The following is a 19,752-nucleotide window of genomic DNA, read 5'->3' on the forward strand; positions in this document are numbered from 1 at the left end:
CCGCAGGTGCAGCAGACCACTGCCCTGAACACTCTCCAGTAACTATGAACCCTGTACCTGAGGTGACACCGTGCTCACCAGGCCCTACACAGACTCCTCACGACACTTATATACCGGGCGTTTCGTACGCATATATACCAGGCACATGTGTGAGCTGGAACCAGCACAACCTCCGTCCCCTGTGCAATCACCAATGTCGCCGGCATCTGTGCAATCACAGCTGGTGCTACGTAGATCGCAGCGACAGATTTGACCACCTGATAGACTTGACCTGTAAGAAACTTCACCACATGGGGACTCTTTTAAACAAAGGGGGGGTGAATGTGGTGAACTACGTGTGCCTGTCTGGACACGCCCCCCGCTGACTGCTCCTGTGGCTCCTCCCACAGACCCCTGTATAAAGGTGATCAAGGCCTGATGCTCGGCCTCAGTCTCCAGGATGTAGTATGGTGGTCACTCACTGCTGGTTCCTTCTTCCAGTCAATAAAAGCCGATATCTCGCCTTTACGTCTCAGTTATTGATGGTGCATCACTCCCTATGCCCCAGCCGGGGGTGATGGGCTAAGAAGAAATATAAAGAGTGTCAGAAGGGTCACAAAGTGTAATAAAATATAGATTGGAGAGTTTCAGGAAATAATAATGGATCCTGATGTAATAATGAACGTAAGGTTGCATTGCTGAATACAGTAATGAACAGCAAGAGAGTTACAGATTGAATTGATTCCTGGCGACAATGTATCTAATGGCTTACTGGGCAATTTAAATAATTTTTCACACCTTAGTTACGTCTACCCTCAGCCTTTTCTATCCCAAAGAAAACAATCCTTTTCTATACATTCATAGTCAACAATGTTTAGCCTTGGCATAAGTCTCTTCTGCAGCTTCTCCAGCACAATCATGCCTTTCCCATAATATTGTAACTGGAAACGTATACTTTATTCAAGCTGTAATACAGCTAGTGTTGTGTGCAGGGTGAATCTTCCTCCTCATACACATATTTTTTGCCTTAACTCATAAAAGAAAGAATCCTATTCATTTTATTGATGAGTTCTACCTGAGAAAAATCAATGGATATTCCCCCATTCCTTGACTATGTTAATATTCTCTCATTTATTGTACATTTCCCTGATTTGTTGCATCTTCCAGAATATATCACCTTACACTTCTAATCTTCAGTTCCCTGACCAGACCAGCCAAACCTTTCCGCAGTCTAAAGCTCTCCACCTCACTGATGACAACATTGCAAATCACTGTAACTCCTGTAAACTATCATCCCGACAAAACTAAATCTGATCATTTCAGATATAGGTGAGCTTCTATTTTGGGAGGTGTTACATTTTGAGAAAGGGTTTCGTGATTTTGCATAACATGAAGCATAACACCCGTGCACATATTAAGAATTGTTGCAAAAGTACCTGTCTCCTAAATTTCTCAGGCAATGCACTCCAGATCGCAACCAACCTCTAGGTGAAAATAATTATTTTCTTAGCTCCTCTCTCTCTTACTCTTCACTATAAAGTCCAACGTGAAAACTTGGTCCCAAAGGCCCACAGAATCCAAACTAGCTTAGTAAAAGGAGATAGACAGGTGCCCTCTGACTTTAAGAGCAAAGGTTTATTGCCATTCACTCTATCTATGCCACTCATAGATTTATATTTATCAGTTTCCCCTTTGACCTTCTTGCTCCACAGAAAACAGAGTCTGTCGAAACTTTCCTCATAACTGAAACATTCCAGCCCAGGCAACTTTATAGCGAATCTCCTCTGTACCCTTCCCAGTGCGTTGACATCCTCTGTAGAGTGGGACAGTCAATGCAGCATGACTATGACCTAACCCAATGTTTCATCACAATCTCCATGCTCTTGTATTCTAAGCCCCAGCTAATGAAAACCAACATCCCATATACCTACTTCATTATCTTGTTTCCCTGTTCTGCCAACATTAGGGATCTATAGACTTGTATAAAAAGTTTTCATTGTTCCTCAGTATTCTCAAGGCCTTACATTACAGATGTTCATCCCAATGTTACCCAACTCCCAAAACGAAGCATCCTGCAGAAATGAGGATTAAATCTCATTTGTCACTTACTATCTGGTCAATATCATTCTGCAATCTCAAATGATTCTTCCTCACCATCAGCACCACCACTAGTTTTTAATGTCATTTGCAAACTTATTAATCATGCCTCCCATATTCAAAACCAGTCAGGCTCCCTGATGAACTGTTGATTACTGGCTTCCGGTCATAAAATAAAACCTCAGTCATCACCCTCTGTATCTTATTAGCAAGTTAACCTGGGATGTAGAGACACAAAAGACTGCAGCTTCTGTGATCTGGAGCAAAAAGATAAGTTGTTGAAGGGACTCAGTGAGTCAGGCAGCAGACAGTATGTAGAAGCAAAGTCGATGGTGGACATTTCAGTTGAGAGACTACGTCAAGACATTCTTTGTCACTATTGTATTTGTTCTTGAGATTCAGGACACTTAAATGTCCTCCTTTTTCAGAAAATGTATTGTGGTTGCCCTCACCCACATTTCCTGAGCAGCGCCGTCATTCCAACGTGCTTCAAGGCCGCCACCATCGTCCCCGTGCCGAAGAAGTCTTCAGTGTTCTGCCTCAATGACTACCATCCTGTTGCACTCACATCCATCATCATGAAGTGTTTCGAGAGGCTCGTCATGAGGCATATCAAAACCCTGTTGCCCCCCTCACTGGACCCCCTACAGCTTGCGTATCATCTCAACTGTTCAACAGACAACGCCATTGCCATCACCCTCCACCTGGCCCATACCCACCTGGACAAAAAAGACACGTACGTTCGAATGCTGTTCATAGACTTCAGTTCAGCATTCAACACAATCATTCCTCAGAAACTGATTGGAAAGCTGAGCCTACTGGGCCTGAACACCTCCCTCTGCAACTGGATCCTAGACTGGGAGACCTCAGTGGGTCTGATTCGAAAGCAGCATCTCTAACACCATCACACTGAGCACGGGGGGCCCACAGGGCTGTGTGCTCAGTCCACTGCTGTTCACTCTGCTGACCCACAACTGTGCTGCAACACACAGCTCGAACCATATCATCAAGTTTGCCAATGACACGACCGTGGTGGGTCTCATCAGCAAGAACGATGAGTCAGCATTCAGCAAGGAGATGCAGCGGCTAATAGACTGGTGCAGAGCCAACAACCTGTCTCTGAATGTGAACAAAACAAAAGAGATGGTTGTTGACTTCAGGAGGACACGGAGCGACCACTCTCCGCTGAACATCGACGGCTCCTCGGTAGAGATCATTAAGAGCACCAAATTTCTTGGTGTTCACCTGGCAGAGAATTTCAACTGGTTCCTCAACACCAGCTCCATAGCAAAGAAAGCCCAGCAGCATCTCTACTTCCTGCGAAGGCTGAGGAAAGTCCATCTCCCACCCCCCATCCTCATCACATTCTACAGATGTTGTATTGAGAGCATCCTGAGCAGCTGCATCACTGCCTGGTTCAGAAATTGCACCATCTCAGATCGCAAGACTCTGCAGCGGATAGTGAGGTCAGCTGAGAAGATCATCGGGGTCTCTCTTCCCACCATTATAGACATTTACACCACACGCTGCATCCACAAAGCAAAGCATTATGAAGGACCCCACGCACCCCTCATACAAACTCTTCTTCCTCCTGCCATCTGGGAAAAGGCACCAGAGCATTCGGGCTCTCACAATCAGACTTTATAACAGTTTCTTCCCCCAAGCTATCAGACTCCTCAATACCCAGAGCCTGAACTGACAACAACTTACTGCCCTCTACTGTGCCTATTGTCTTGTTTATTATTTATTGTAATACCTGCACTGTTTTGTGCACTTTATGCAGTCCTGGGTAGGTCTGTAGTCTAGTGTAGTTTTTTTGTATTGTTTTATGTAGTTCAGTATCGTTTTTGTACTGTTTCATGTAACACCATGGTCCTGAAAAATGTTGTCTCGTTTTTACTGTACCAGCAGTTATGGTCGAAATGACAATAAAAAGTGACCTGACTTGACTTGACTTCCTTTCTCAGCCACCTCCACACAGACAGACGAGTGGAGGAAATTAGAGTTCCCTTGGTCCTAACTTGTCATTCTACCAGACTCACCATTCAGCTCATTTCTTTGCAATAACTTCCCAACCACTGATGTTAAACTCACTGACCTGGCTTATCCCCACCATCCTTCCTGAATAAAGGGATCACATATACTGTCTTCCTGTTATCTAGCATCTCACCTGTAGCCTTCGGAGATTTAAATATCTTCATCAAGGCCCCCGCAATGTCCTCTCTTACATTCCATTCCTGTTCAGATACCTCATCAAGCCTTAGGGATTTATTCAACATTACACTCTCTCAGATATCCAATGCATCCTATTTTTAATGTGAGAATATCCCTGCTCCCTTCCTTCAAATCTGCAACTGGAGTGTTTTCTCATTAATGAACACAGATGATCCATAACCATTTAACACCTTGCCCAAGCCTCCAGTTCCACAAACAGATAGTCATTTTAGACACTAATAGACCTTAACTAGCTCTGCGGTTATTCTCTAGCTTATAACAGTTATAAAACATCTTGGGATTTTTCTTAATCTTGTTTCCAATGTTCTTCATGCCCCTCTTTGCTTTTTCAAGTACCTCCCTTACACGTTTTCTATTCTCAAGGGCCTCAGCTTGCCTCTGTGTTCACCCCTACATACCCATCATGAGAGGTGGAAATGGCTAAGGCCAGCCAGCTGAGCTGAGGTGAATCTGTATAGGCCAATCCCCTGTAGATGGATGCAATGGATTCCAGAAACATTGATGAACTCCAACAACTTTGGACGAAAGAGATGGAAGGTCACAATGGTCTATGCTCCACTGGGAGCTGAAGGCCCAAGAAGAAGAAGAAAGGGCCTCACCTTTCTTTAGCACTCTACCAGAGGCTTCCTTTCCTTTATTAATATACAGGGGAATCTTGGAAATCTAAGTCCACAGCTCCACGGAAGTGGTGACACAGTCTGAAAGGGTGGTAAAGAAGGCATAATGCTTTCTTGCCTTTATTAGTTGTGTTGAGCAGCTTTATAAAACTCTAGTAAGGCTGCATCTGGAGTATCCCATTCATTTCTGGTCACCCCATTACAAGAAGGATGTGAAGGCTTTGGAGAGAGTGATGAAAAGGTTTGTCAGGATACTGTCTGCATTGGAAGACAGATGCAACAAACTGACATTTGGACAAACTAGGGTTTTCTCTGAAGCAGTACAGCAGAGGGGAGATCTGATAGATTTATAAAATTATGAGGTGTAGATAGAGTAGACGGTGGTTGCTTCATTCTCAGGTCGAAATGTCTAATACTAGGGTGCAATCATTTAACACGAGAGAGGGTATGTGAAAAGAAAATGTGCAGGGCAAATGTTTTACACAGAAAATGGTGGGTGCCTGGCCTGCCCAACCAGGGTGGTGGTGGAGCCAGATGCTACAGAGGTGTTGAAGAGGTTTTCAGGTGGGTACGTGAATATGCAGTGACTGGAGCGATATGGACCGTGTGCGGGCTGAAAGAATTAGTGTAATGAGACGTCATTAGCTTATTTACTTCAGTAGAACATGGTGGGCCAAAGTGTCTGTTCTTGTGTTGTCCTGTCCTCTATGTTCAAACACTCAATAACTCTTGAAACCAGTAGTTCCATGGCTTGACTCTCTTACCTCTCACCCTTTCAGGAATACATTAGGCCTGATTTTCTTCCCCACTTTTAAAGGGTGTATCTATCCTATGACACTCTGTCTCATTTTGAAATTTTGCCCCTCCTCCATCCACCCACCTTCCCCCTCACCTGGTCTCACTTATCACCTGGCAGCTTCAACTCGTTCCCCTCTCCCTAAATTATTCTGGATTCTGCCCATCTCTTTCTGGTCCTGGTGAAGGGTCTCGGCCTGAAACGTTGATGCTTAGTTCGCTCCATAGATGCTGCCTGGCCTGCTGAGATCATCCAACCCTTTGTGTGTCGTGTTATGATACTGAAATCAGTTTTCTCCAATTTCCAGGTCAACTTCACCCCTTTCTGTTACAACCCTAGAGGCACAGTCAATGTGCTCAGGATTGGCTCCGGTCCTGCTCTTCTCTAAAGGGACTTTCTACATTCAGACTCTCCTGGAGTCTGCCCCATGTTGTGTAACACCAAAATACAGCAGCAGTAGGCTTAGAGGAAGTCTATCTGAAGGACCCCCATCATTCTGGACTTGCCCTCCACCTTCAGTTGTAAGAACAGTTTCTTCTGCTCTGTCATCAGATTTCTGGACAATGAATTCATGTACTGTTCATCGCTATTTTGCTCTCTTTTAGTACTATTTAATTCATATATATATATATATATATATATTCTGTGTTGTAATTTACAGTATTTTATTATGTATTGCACTGTACTGCTGCTGCAAAACAACAATTTTCACAATATATGCCAGAGATATTAAATCTAATTCTGATATCTCTGTGAAACTGAGCAGTACTTTATCAGATTTAATCTGTCATTTTGTCAAATAGTTGCTCGTAATTAAGGTGCACTGCAACAGCTTGGCTAGACACGTGGCTAGGTCTGGAGAACATTACCAGGACTGAGGTACAACGTATTTAAGTTTAATCTCAGACCGACATAAGAATTGCAAAGGGACGACCCTTGGGGAGTTTCACACTGTAAATGCAGTGGGCAGTGGTCTAACGTGCAGCTAAGTGCTTTTCTCGTGTTAATTTTGAGATGAGGAGTGTATTTTAACACTGGACTGATATAATTTCAAACTATTCTTTTATAATAAAAGGAGAAAAAAATTTGGTGAAAATGCACGGACTTGCCTGATCCAATCGATGCTGTATACAAGGGAAGGAGAAAGTGAAGCCCAAGGGTAGTGGAGCACACTTCATGCCCATATAATCCAGGAATTCAACGATGCACTCCACGATCCAGTCAAACAGCTGGAATCAAAGCACACCATGCATTGTGTTACAATTTGACCTTCCTCTTAGAACATTAGAAATGGCAGAACAGGTGGAACTTTCAGCCTTTAGTGCGGTTTCTTACCCCATCCTAGAATCTCTTCATTTCGTCAATATCAGAAATCTCTACAAACACAATGGCCGAAGCCTCCACAGTCATTTAGAATTGAGATTTCCAAAGATTTGCCATCCACTGTGCCAAGACATTTCTTCTCATTTCAGTACTAAATTGCCTTCCATTATTGGGTATATTTAAAGCAGAAGTTGACAGGTTCTTGATCTGTCAGGGTGTCAAGAGTTACGGGGAGAAGGCAGGAGAATGGGATTGAGAGGGATAATAGATCAGCCATGATGGAATGGTGATGCAAACTCCAATATTTGAACGGCCTAATTCTGGTCTTACATCTTAAGGACTTATTCTGGGTTTTTTTCAAGGGCGAAATTGTTTAAAAAATGCCTATCACCCAGATCCTCTCAACAGGTAAACTTTTTGTATGGGAATCAGAACTTCTAATTTAAAACATCCAAATCAATTTCTTGGAAAAATATACATAAAATAAAGCTGTTGAGGTTCTTTCTGTAACACACTTAAAAACCTATTAGCTAGGAACGCCCAAGAAGTGGAAAGGTATAGGAATGATCAGACCAAAATCAACCGTTGCTCCAAGAATGCTGCCTTCACCATTATGCACGTGCTAAGTTGCTCAAAGAGTACATTCACCATTGTGGCACACACTCACCTCGTCACCTATTCAAACAGTACATTCACCATTGTGGCACACACTCACCTCGTCACCTATTCAAACAGTACATTCACCATTGCGGCACACACTCACTCTTCACCTATTCAAACATTACGTTCGCCATTGTGGCACACACTCACTCGTCAACTACTCAAAAAGTACATTCACCATTGTGGCACACACTCACTCGTTCCCTATTCAAACAGTACATTAACCATTGTGGCACACACTCACTCGTTCCCTATTCAAACAGTACGTTCACCATTGAGGCACACACTCACTCATTCCCTACTCAAACAGTACATTCACCATTGTGGCACACACACACCTCGTCACCTATTCAAACAGTACATTCACCTTTGTGGCACACACTCACTCATCACCTATTCAAACAGTACGTTCACCATTGTGGCACACACTCACTCGTCACCTATTCAAACAGTACGTTCACCATTGTGGCACACACTCACCTCGTCACCTATTCAAACAGTACGTTCACCATTGTGGCACACACTCACCTCGGCACCTATTCAAACAGTACGTTCACCATTGTGGCACACACTCACTCGTCTCCTATTCAAACAGTATATTCACCATTGTGGCACACACTCACTCGTTCCCTATTCAAACAGTACATTCACCATTGAGGCACACACTCACTCATTCCCTATTCAAACAGTACGTTCACCATTGTGGCACACACTCACCTCGTCACCTATTCAAACAGTACATTCACCATTGTGGCACACACTCACTCGTCACCTATTCAAACAGTACGTTCACCATTGTGGCACACACTCACTCGTCACCTATTCAAACAGTACATTCACCTTTGTGGCACACACTCACTCGTCACCTATTCCAACACTACGTTCACCATTGTGGCACACACTCACCCGTACCCTAATCAAACAGAGCATTCACCATTCTGGCACACACTCACCTCGTCACCTACCCAAACAGTACATTCACCATTGTGGCACACACTCACCCGTACACTAATCAAACAGAGCATTCACCATTGTGGCACACACTCACCTCGTCACCTATTCAAACAGTACATTCACCATTGTGGCACACACTCACTCGTTCCCTATTCAAACAGTACATTCACCATTGTGGCACACACTCACTCATTCCCTATTCAAACAGTACATTCACCATTGTAGCACACTCTCACACGTTCCCTATTCAAACAGTACATTCACCATTGTGGCACACACTCACTCGTTCCCTATTCAAACAGTACATTCACCATTGTAGCACACACTCACCTTGTCACCTATTCAAACAGTACATTCACCATTGTGGCACACACTCACTCGTTCCCTATTCAAACAGTACATTCACCATTGTGGCACACACTCACCTTGTCACCTATTCAAACAGTACATTCACCATTGTGGCACACACTCACTCGTTCCCTATTCAAACAGTACATTCACCATTGCGGCACACACTCACTCTTCACCTATTCAAACAGTACATTCACCATTGTGGCACACACTCACTCGTCACCTATTCAAACAGTACATTCACCATTGTGGCACACACTCACTCGTCACCTATTCAAAGAGTACATTCACCTTTGTGGCACACACTCACTCGTCACCTATTCAAACACTACGTTCACCATTCTGGCACACACTCACTTGTACCCTATTCAAACAGTGCATTCACCATTGTGGCACACACTCACCTCGTCACCTATTCAAACAGTACATTCACCATTGTAGTACACACTCACCTCGTCACCTATTCAAACAGTACATTCACCATTGCGGCACACACTCACTCGTCACCTATTCAAACAGTACGGTCACCATTGTGGCACACACACTCACTCGTCACCTATTCAAACAGTACATTCACCATTGTGGCACACACTCACTCGTCACCTATTCAAACAGTACGTTCACCATAGTGGCACACACTCACTCGTCACCTATTCAAACAGTACATTCACCATTCTGGCACACACTCACCTCGTCACCTACTCAAACAGTACATTCACCATTGTGGCACACACTCACCTCGTCACCTAGTCAAACAGTACATTCACCATTGTGGCACACACTCACCTCGTCACCTATTCAAACAGTACATTCACCATTGTGGCACACACTGACTCGTTCCCTATTCAAACAGTACATTCACCATTGTGGCACACACTCACTCATTCCCTATTCAAACAGTACATTCACCATTGTAGCACACTCTCACACGTTCCCTATTCAAACAGTACATTCACCATTGTGGCACACACTCACTCGTTCCCTATTCAAACAGTACATTCACCATTGTAGCACACTCTCACACGTTCCCTATTCAAACAGTACATTCACCATTGTGGCACACACTCACTCGTTCCCTATTCAAACAGTACATTCACCATTGTGGCACACACTCACCTTGTCACCTATTCAAACAGTACATTCACCATTGTGGCACACACTCACTCGTTCCCTATTCAAACAGTACATTCACCATTGTGGCACACACTCACCTTGTCACCTATTCAAACAGTACATTCACCATTGTGGCACACACTCACTCGTTCCCTATTCAAACAGTACATTCACCATTGCGGCACACACTCACTCTTCACCTATTCAAACAGTACATTCACCATTGTGGCACACACTCACTCGTCACCTATTCAAACAGTACATTCACCATTGTGGCACACACTCACCTCGGCACCTATTCAAACAGTACATTCACCATTGTGGCACACACTCACTCGTCACCTATTCAAACAGTACATTCACCATTGTGGCACACACTCACTCGTCACCTATTCAAAGAGTACATTCACCTTTGTGGCACACACTCACTCGTCACCTATTCAAACACTACGTTCACCATTCTGGCACACACTCACTTGTACCCTATTCAAACAGTGCATTCACCATTGTGGCACACACTCACCTCGTCACCTATTCAAACAGTACATTCACCATTGTAGTACACACTCACCTCGTCACCTATTCAAACAGTACATTCACCATTGCGGCACACACTCACTCGTCACCTATTCAAACAGTACGGTCACCATTGTGGCACACACTCACTCGTCACCTATTCAAACAGTACATTCACCATTCTGGCACACACTCACCTCGTCACCTACTCAAACAGTACATTCACCATTGTGGCACACACTCACTCGTCACCTATTCAAACAGTACATTCACCATTGTGGCACACACTCACTCGTCACCTATTCAAACAGTACGTTCACCATAGTGGCACACACTCACTCGTCACCTATTCAAACAGTACATTCACCATTCTGGCACACACTCACCTCGTCACCTACTCAAACAGTACATTCACCATTGTGGCACACACTCACTCGTCACCTATTCAAACAGTACATTCACCATTGTGGCACACACTCACCTCGTCACCTAGTCAAACAGTACATTCACCATTGTGGCACACACTCACTCCTCACCTATTCAAACAGTACATTCACCATTGTGGCACACACTCACTCGTCACCTATTCAAACAGGACATTCACCATTGTGGCACACACTCACTCCTCACCTATTCAAACAGTACATTCACCATTGTGGCACACACTCACTCGTTCCCTATTCAAACAGTACATTCACCATTGTGGCACACACTCACTCATTCCCTATTCAAACAGTACATTCACCATTGTGGCACACACTCACTCGTCACCTATTCAAACAGTACGTTCACCATTGTGGCACACACTCACTCGTCACCTATTCAAACAGTACATTCACCTTTGTGGCACACACTCACTCGTCACCTATTCAAACACTACGTTCACCATTGTGGCACACACTCACTCGTACCCTATTCAAACAGAGCATTCACCATTGTGGCACACACTCACTCGTACCCTATTCAAACAGTACGTTCACCATTGTGGCACACACTCACTCGTCACCTATTCAAACAGTACATTCACCATTGTGGCACACACTCACTCGTTCCCTATTCAAACAGTACATTCACCATTGTGGCACACACTCACTCATTCCCTATTCAAACAGTACATTCACCATTGTAGCACACTCTCACACGTTCCCTATTCAAACAGTACATTCACCATTGTGGCACACACTCACTCGTTCCCTATTGAAACAGTACATTCACCATTGTAGCACACTCTCACACGTTCCCTATTCAAACAGTACATTCACCATTGTGGCACACACTCACTCGTTCCCTATTCAAACAGTACATTCACCATTGTGGCACACACTCACCTCGTCACCAATTCAAACAGTACATTCACCATTGTGGCACACACTCACCTCGTCACCTATTCAAACAGTACATTCACCATTGTGGCACACACTCACTCGTCACCTATTCAAACAGTACATTCACCATTGTGGCACACACTCACTCGTCACCTATTCAAACCGAACGTTCACCATTGTGGCACACACTCACTCGTCACCTATTCAAACAGTACATTCACCATTGTGGCACACACTCACCTCGTCACCTATTCAAACAGTACATTCACCATTGTGGCACACACTCACTCGTCACCTATTCAAAGAGTACATTCACCTTTGTGGCACACACTCACTCGTCACCTATTCAAACACTACGTTCACCATTCTGGCACACACTCACTTGTACCCTATTCAAACAGTGCATTCACCATTGTGGCACACACTCACCTCGTCACCTATTCAAACAGTACATTCACCATTGTAGTACACACTCACCTCGTCACCTATTCAAACAGTACATTCACCATTGCGGCACACACTCACTCGTCACCTATTCAAACAGTACGGTCACCATTGTGGCACACACTCACTCGTCACCTATTCAAACAGTACATTCACCATTGTGGCACACACTCACCTCGTCACCTATTCAAACAGTACATTCACCATTGTGGCACACACTCACTCGTCACCTATTCAAACAGTACATTCACCATTGCGGCACACACTCACTCGTCACCTATTCAAACAGTACGGTCACCATTGTGGCACACACACTCACTCGTCACCTATTCAAACAATACATTCACCATTGTGGCACACACTCACTCGTTCCCTATTCAAACAGTACGTTCACCATAGTGGCACACACTCACTCGTCACCTATTCAAACAGTACATTCACCATTCTGGCACACACTCACCTCGTCACCTACTCAAACAGTACATTCACCATTGTGGCACACACTCACTCGTCACCTATTCAAACAGTACATTCACCATTGTGGCACACACTCACCTCGTCACCTAGTCAAACAGTACATTCACCATTGTGGCACACACTCACTCCTCACCTATTCAAACAGTACATTCACCATTGTGGCACACACTCACTCGTCACCTATTCAAACAGGACATTCACCATTGTGGCACACACTCACTCGTTCCCTATTCAAACAGTACATTCACCATTGTGGCACACACTCACTCATTCCCTATTCAAACAGTACATTCACCATTGTGGCACACACTCACTCGTCACCTATTCAAACAGTACGTTCACCATTGTGGCACACACTCACTCGTCACCTATTCAAACAGTACATTCACCTTTGTGGCACACACTCACTCGTCACCTATTCAAACACTACGTTCACCATTGTGGCACACACTCACTCGTACCCTATTCAAACAGAGCATTCACCATTGTGGCACACACTCACTCATCACCTATTCAAACAGTACGTTCACCATTGTGGCACACACTCACTCGTCACCTATTCAAACAGTACATTCACCTTTGTGGCACACACTCACTCGTCACCTATTCAAACACTACGTTCACCATTGTGGCACACACTCACTCGTACCCTATTCAAACAGAGCATTCACCATTGTGGCACACACTCACCTCGTCACCTATTCAAACAGTACATTCACCATTGTGGCACACACTCACTCGTTCCCTATTCAAACAGTACATTCACCATTGTGGCACACACTCACTCATTCCCTATTCAAACAGTACATTCACCATTGTAGCACACTCTCACACGTTCCCTATTCAAACAGTACATTCACCATTGTGGCACACACTCACTCGTTCCCTATTGAAACAGTACATTCACCATTGTAGCACACTCTCACACGTTCCCTATTCAAACAGTACATTCACCATTGTGGCACACACTCACTCGTTCCCTATTCAAACAGTACATTCACCATTGTGGCACACACTCACCTCGTCACCAATTCAAACAGTACATTCACCATTGTGGCACACACTCACCTCGTCACCTATTCAAACAGTACATTCACCATTGTGGCACACACTCACTCGTCACCTATTCAAACAGTACATTCACCATTGTGGCACACACTCACTCGTCACCTATTCAAACCGAACGTTCACCATTGTGGCACACACTCACTCGTCACCTATTCAAACAGTACATTCACCATTGTGGCACACACTCACCTCGTCACCTATTCAAACAGTACATTCACCATTGTGGCACACACTCACTCGTCACCTATTCAAAGAGTACATTCACCTTTGTGGCACACACTCACTCGTCACCTATTCAAACACTACGTTCACCATTCTGGCACACACTCACTTGTACCCTATTCAAACAGTGCATTCACCATTGTGGCACACACTCACCTCGTCACCTATTCAAACAGTACATTCACCATTGTAGTACACACTCACCTCGTCACCTATTCAAACAGTACATTCACCATTGCGGCACACACTCACTCGTCACCTATTCAAACAGTACGGTCACCATTGTGGCACACACTCACTCGTCACCTATTCAAACAGTACATTCACCATTGTGGCACACACTCACCTCGTCACCTATTCAAACAGTACATTCACCATTGTGGCACACACTCACTCGTCACCTATTCAAACAGTACATTCACCATTGCGGCACACACTCACTCGTCACCTATTCAAACAGTACGGTCACCATTGTGGCACACACACTCACTCGTCACCTATTCAAACAATACATTCACCATTGTGGCACACACTCACTCGTCACCAATTCAAACAGTACATTCACCATTGTGGCACACACTCACTTCGTCACCTATTCAAACAGTACGTTCACCATAGTGGCACACACTCACTCGTCACCTATTCAAAGAGTACATTCACCTTTGTGGCACACACTCACTCGTCACCTATTCAAACAGTACATTCACCATTGTGGCACACACTCACTCATCACCTATTCAAACAGTACATTCACCATTGTGGCACACACTCACCTCGTCACCTATTCAAACAGTACATTCACCATTGTGGCACACACTCACTCGTCACCTATTCAAACAGTACATTCACCATAGTGGCACACACTCACTCGTCACCTATTCAAAGAGTACATTCACCTTTGTGGCACACACTCACTCGTCACCTATTCAAACACTACGTTCACCATTCTGGCACACACTCACTTGTACCCTATTCAAACAGTGCATTCACCATTGTGGCACACACTCACCTCGACACCTATTCAAACAGTACATTCACCATTGTAGTACACACTCACCTCGTCACCTATTCAAACAGTACATTCACCATTGCGGCACACACTCACTCGTCACCTATTCAAACAGTACGGTCACCATTGTGGCACACACACTCACTCGTCACCTATTCAAACAGTACATTCACCATTGTGGCACACACTCACTCGTCACCTATTCAAACAGTACGTTCACCATAGTGGCACACACTCACTCGTCACCTATTCAAACAGTACGTTCACCATTGTGGCACACACTCACCTCGTCACCTACTCAAACAGTACATTCACCATTGTGGCACACACTCACTCGTCACCTATTCAAACAGTACGTTCACCATAGTGGCACACACTCACTCGTCACCTATTCAAACAGTACGTTCACCATTGTGGCACACACTCACCTCGTCACCTACTCAAACAGTACATTCACCATTGTGGCACACACTCACCTCGTCACCTATTCAAACAGTACATTCACCATTGTGGCACACACTCACTCGTCACCTATTCAAACAGGACATTCACCATTGTGGCACACACTCACTCCTCACCTATTCAAACAGTACATTCACCATTGTGGCACACACTCACTCGTCACCTATTCAAACAGTACGTTCACCATTGTGGCACACACTCACTCGTCACCTATTCAAACAGTACGTTCACTATTGTGGCACACACTCACTCGTCACCTATTCAAAGGACATTCACCATTGTGGCACACATTCACTCGTTCCCTATTCAATCAGTACATTCACCATTGTGGCACACACACACTCATCACCTATTCAAACAGGACATTCACCATTGTGGCACAAACTCACTCCTCACGTATTCAAACAGTATGTTCAGCATTGTGGCACACACTCACTCGTCACCTATTCAAACAGTACATTCACCATTGTGGCACACACTCACTCGTCACCTATTCAAACAGGACATTCACCATTGTAGCACACACTCACTCGTCACCTATTCAAAGAGTACATTCACCTTTGTGGCACACACTCACTCGTCACCTATTCAAACAGTACATTCACCATTGTGGCACACACTCACTCGTCACCTATTCAAACAGGACATTCACCATTGTAGCACACACTCACTCGTCACCTATTCAAAGAGTACATTCACCTTTGTGGCACACACTCACTCGTCACCTATTCAAACACTACGTTCACCATTCTGGCACACACTCACTTGTACCCTATTCAAACAGTGCATTCACCATTGTGGCACACACTCACCTCGACACCTATTCAAACAGTACATTCACCATTGTAGTACACACTCACCTCGTCACCTATTCAAACAGTACATTCACCATTGCGGCACACACTCACTCGTCACCTATTCAAACAGTACGGTCACCATTGTGGCACACACACTCACTCGTCACCTATTCAAACAGTACATTCACCATTGTGGCACACACTCACTCGTCACCTATTCAAACAGTACGTTCACCATAGTGGCACACACTCACTCGTCACCTATTCAAACAGTACGTTCACCATTGTGGCACACACTCACCTCGTCACCTACTCAAACAGTACATTCACCATTGTGGCACACACTCACTCGTCACCTATTCAAACAGTACGTTCACCATAGTGGCACACACTCACTCGTCACCTATTCAAACAGTACGTTCACCATTGTGGCACACACTCACCTCGTCACCTACTCAAACAGTACATTCACCATTGTGGCACACACTCACCTCGTCACCTATTCAAACAGTACATTCACCATTGTGGCACACACTCACTCGTCACCTATTCAAACAGGACATTCACCATTGTGGCACACACTCACTCGTCACCTATTCAAACAGTACGTTCACCATTGTGGCACACACTCACTCGTCACCTATTCAAACAGTACGTTCACTATTGTGGCACACACTCACTCGTCACCTATTCAAAGGACATTCACCATTGTGGCACACATTCACTCGTTCCCTATTCAATCAGTACATTCACCATTGTGGCACACACACACTCATCACCTATTCAAACAGGACATTCACCATTGTGGCACAAACTCACTCCTCACGTATTCAAACAGTATGTTCAGCATTGTGGCACACACTCACTCGTCACCTATTCAAACAGTACATTCACCATTGTGGCACACACTCACTCGTCACCTATTCAAACAGGACATTCACCATTGTAGCACACACTCACTCGTCACCTATTCAAACATTACGTTCACCATTGTGACACACACTCACTCGTCACCTATTCAAACAGAACGTTCACCATTGTGGCACACAGTCACTCGTCACCTATTCAAACAGTACATGCACCATTGTGGCACACACTCACTTGTCACCTATTCAAACAGTACATTCACCATTGTGGCACACACTCACTCGTTCCCTATTCAAACAGTACCTTCACCATTGTGGCACACACTCACTCATTCCCTATTCAAACAGAACGTTCACCATTGTGGCACACACTCACTCGTTCCCTATTCAAACAGTACATTCACCATTGTGGCACACACACTCACTCGTCACCTATTCAAACAGTACATTCACCATTGCGGCACACACTCACTCGTCACCTATTCAAACATTACGTTCGCCATTGTGGCACACACTCACCTCGTCACCTACTCAAACAGTACATTCACCATTGTGGCACACACTCACTCGTCACCTATTCAAAAGGTACGTTCACCATTGTGGCACACACTCACTCGTCACCTATTCAAACAGTACATTCACCATTGTGGCACACACTCACCTCGTCACCTATTCAAACAGTACATTCACCATTCTGGCACACACTCACCTCGTCACCTACCCAAACAGTACATTCACCATTGTGGCACACACTCACTCGTCACCTATTCAAACAGTACATTCACCTTTGTGGCACACACTCACTCGTCACCTATTCAAACACTACGTTCACCATTCTGGCACACACTCACTCGTCACCTACTCAAAGAGTGCATTCACCATTGTGGCACACACTCACCTCGTCACCTATTCAAACAGTACATTCACCATTGTGGCACACACTCACCTCGTCACCTATTCAAACAGTACATTCACCATTGCGGCACACACTCACTCGTCACCTATTCAAACAGTACGGTCACCATTGTGGCACACACTCACTCGTCACCTATTCAAACAGTACATTCACCATTGTGGCACACACTCACCTCGTCACCTATTCAAACAGTACATTCACCATTGTGGCACACACTCACTCGTCACCTATTCAAACAGTACATTCACCATTGCGGCACACACTCACTCGTCACCTATTCAAACAGTACGGTCACCATTGTGGCACACACACTCACTCGTCACCTATTCAAACAATACATTCACCATTGTGGCACACACTCACTCGTCACCAATTCAAACAGTACATTCACCATTGTGGCACACACTCACTTCGTCACCTATTCAAACAGTACGTTCACCATAGTGGCACACACTCACTCGTCACCTATTCAAAGAGTACATTCACCTTTGTGGCACACACTCACTCGTCACCTATTCAAACAGTACATTCACCATTGTGGCACACACTCACTCATCACCTATTCAAACAGTACATTCACCATTGTGGCACACACTCACCTCGTCACCTATTCAAACAGTACATTCACCATTGTGGCACACACTCACTCGTCACCTATTCAAACAGTACATTCACCATAGTGGCACACACTCACTCGTCACCTATTCAAAGAGTACATTCACCTTTGTGGCACACACTCACTCGTCACCTATTCAAACACTACGTTCACCATTCTGGCACACACTCACTTGTACCCTATTCAAACAGTGCATTCACCATTGTGGCACACACTCACCTCGACACCTATTCAAACAGTACATTCACCATTGTAGTACACACTCACCTCGTCACCTATTCAAACAGTACATTCACCATTGCGGCACACACTCACTCGTCACCTATTCAAACAGTACGGTCACCATTGTGGCACACACACTCACTCGTCACCTATTCAAACAGTACATTCACCATTGTGGCACACACTCACTCGTCACCTATTCAAACAGTACGTTCACCATAGTGGCACACACTCACTCGTCACCTATTCAAACAGTACGTTCACCATTGTGGCACACACTCACCTCGTCACCTACTCAAACAGTACATTCACCATTGTGGCACACACTCACTCGTCACCTATTCAAACAGTACGTTCACCATAGTGGCACACACTCACTCGTCACCTATTCAAACAGTACGTTCACCATTGTGGCACACACTCACCTCGTCACCTACTCAAACAGTACATTCACCATTGTGGCACACACTCACCTCGTCACCTATTCAAACAGTACATTCACCATTGTGGCACACACTCACTCGTCACCTATTCAAACAGGACATTCACCATTGTGGCACACACTCACTCCTCACCTATTCAAACAGTACATTCACCATTGTGGCACACACTCACTCGTCACCTATTCAAACAGTACGTTCACCATTGTGGCACACACTCACTCGTCACCTATTCAAACAGTACGTT

The 19,752-nt window shown here is 44.7% G+C and overlaps 1 protein-coding gene across 2 annotated transcripts in view; it reads right to left on the bottom strand.

Moving 5' to 3' along the window:
• LOC132379435 (hexokinase HKDC1-like) overlaps window positions 1–19,752 on the bottom strand; it is a 139,577-nt gene that overhangs the window by 34,944 nt on the left and 84,881 nt on the right. For both annotated transcript variants that reach the window (XM_059947295.1, XM_059947296.1), the window contains one exon: window positions 6,834–6,953. In XM_059947295.1, the coding sequence (XP_059803278.1) occupies window positions 6,834–6,953 (120 nt within the window). The remainder of the gene's footprint in view (window positions 1–6,833; window positions 6,954–19,752) is intronic.

Source organism: Hypanus sabinus, chromosome 22 (genome assembly GCF_030144855.1).
Source record: "Hypanus sabinus isolate sHypSab1 chromosome 22, sHypSab1.hap1, whole genome shotgun sequence".
Classification (NCBI taxonomy): Eukaryota; Metazoa; Chordata; class Chondrichthyes; order Myliobatiformes; family Dasyatidae; genus Hypanus; species Hypanus sabinus.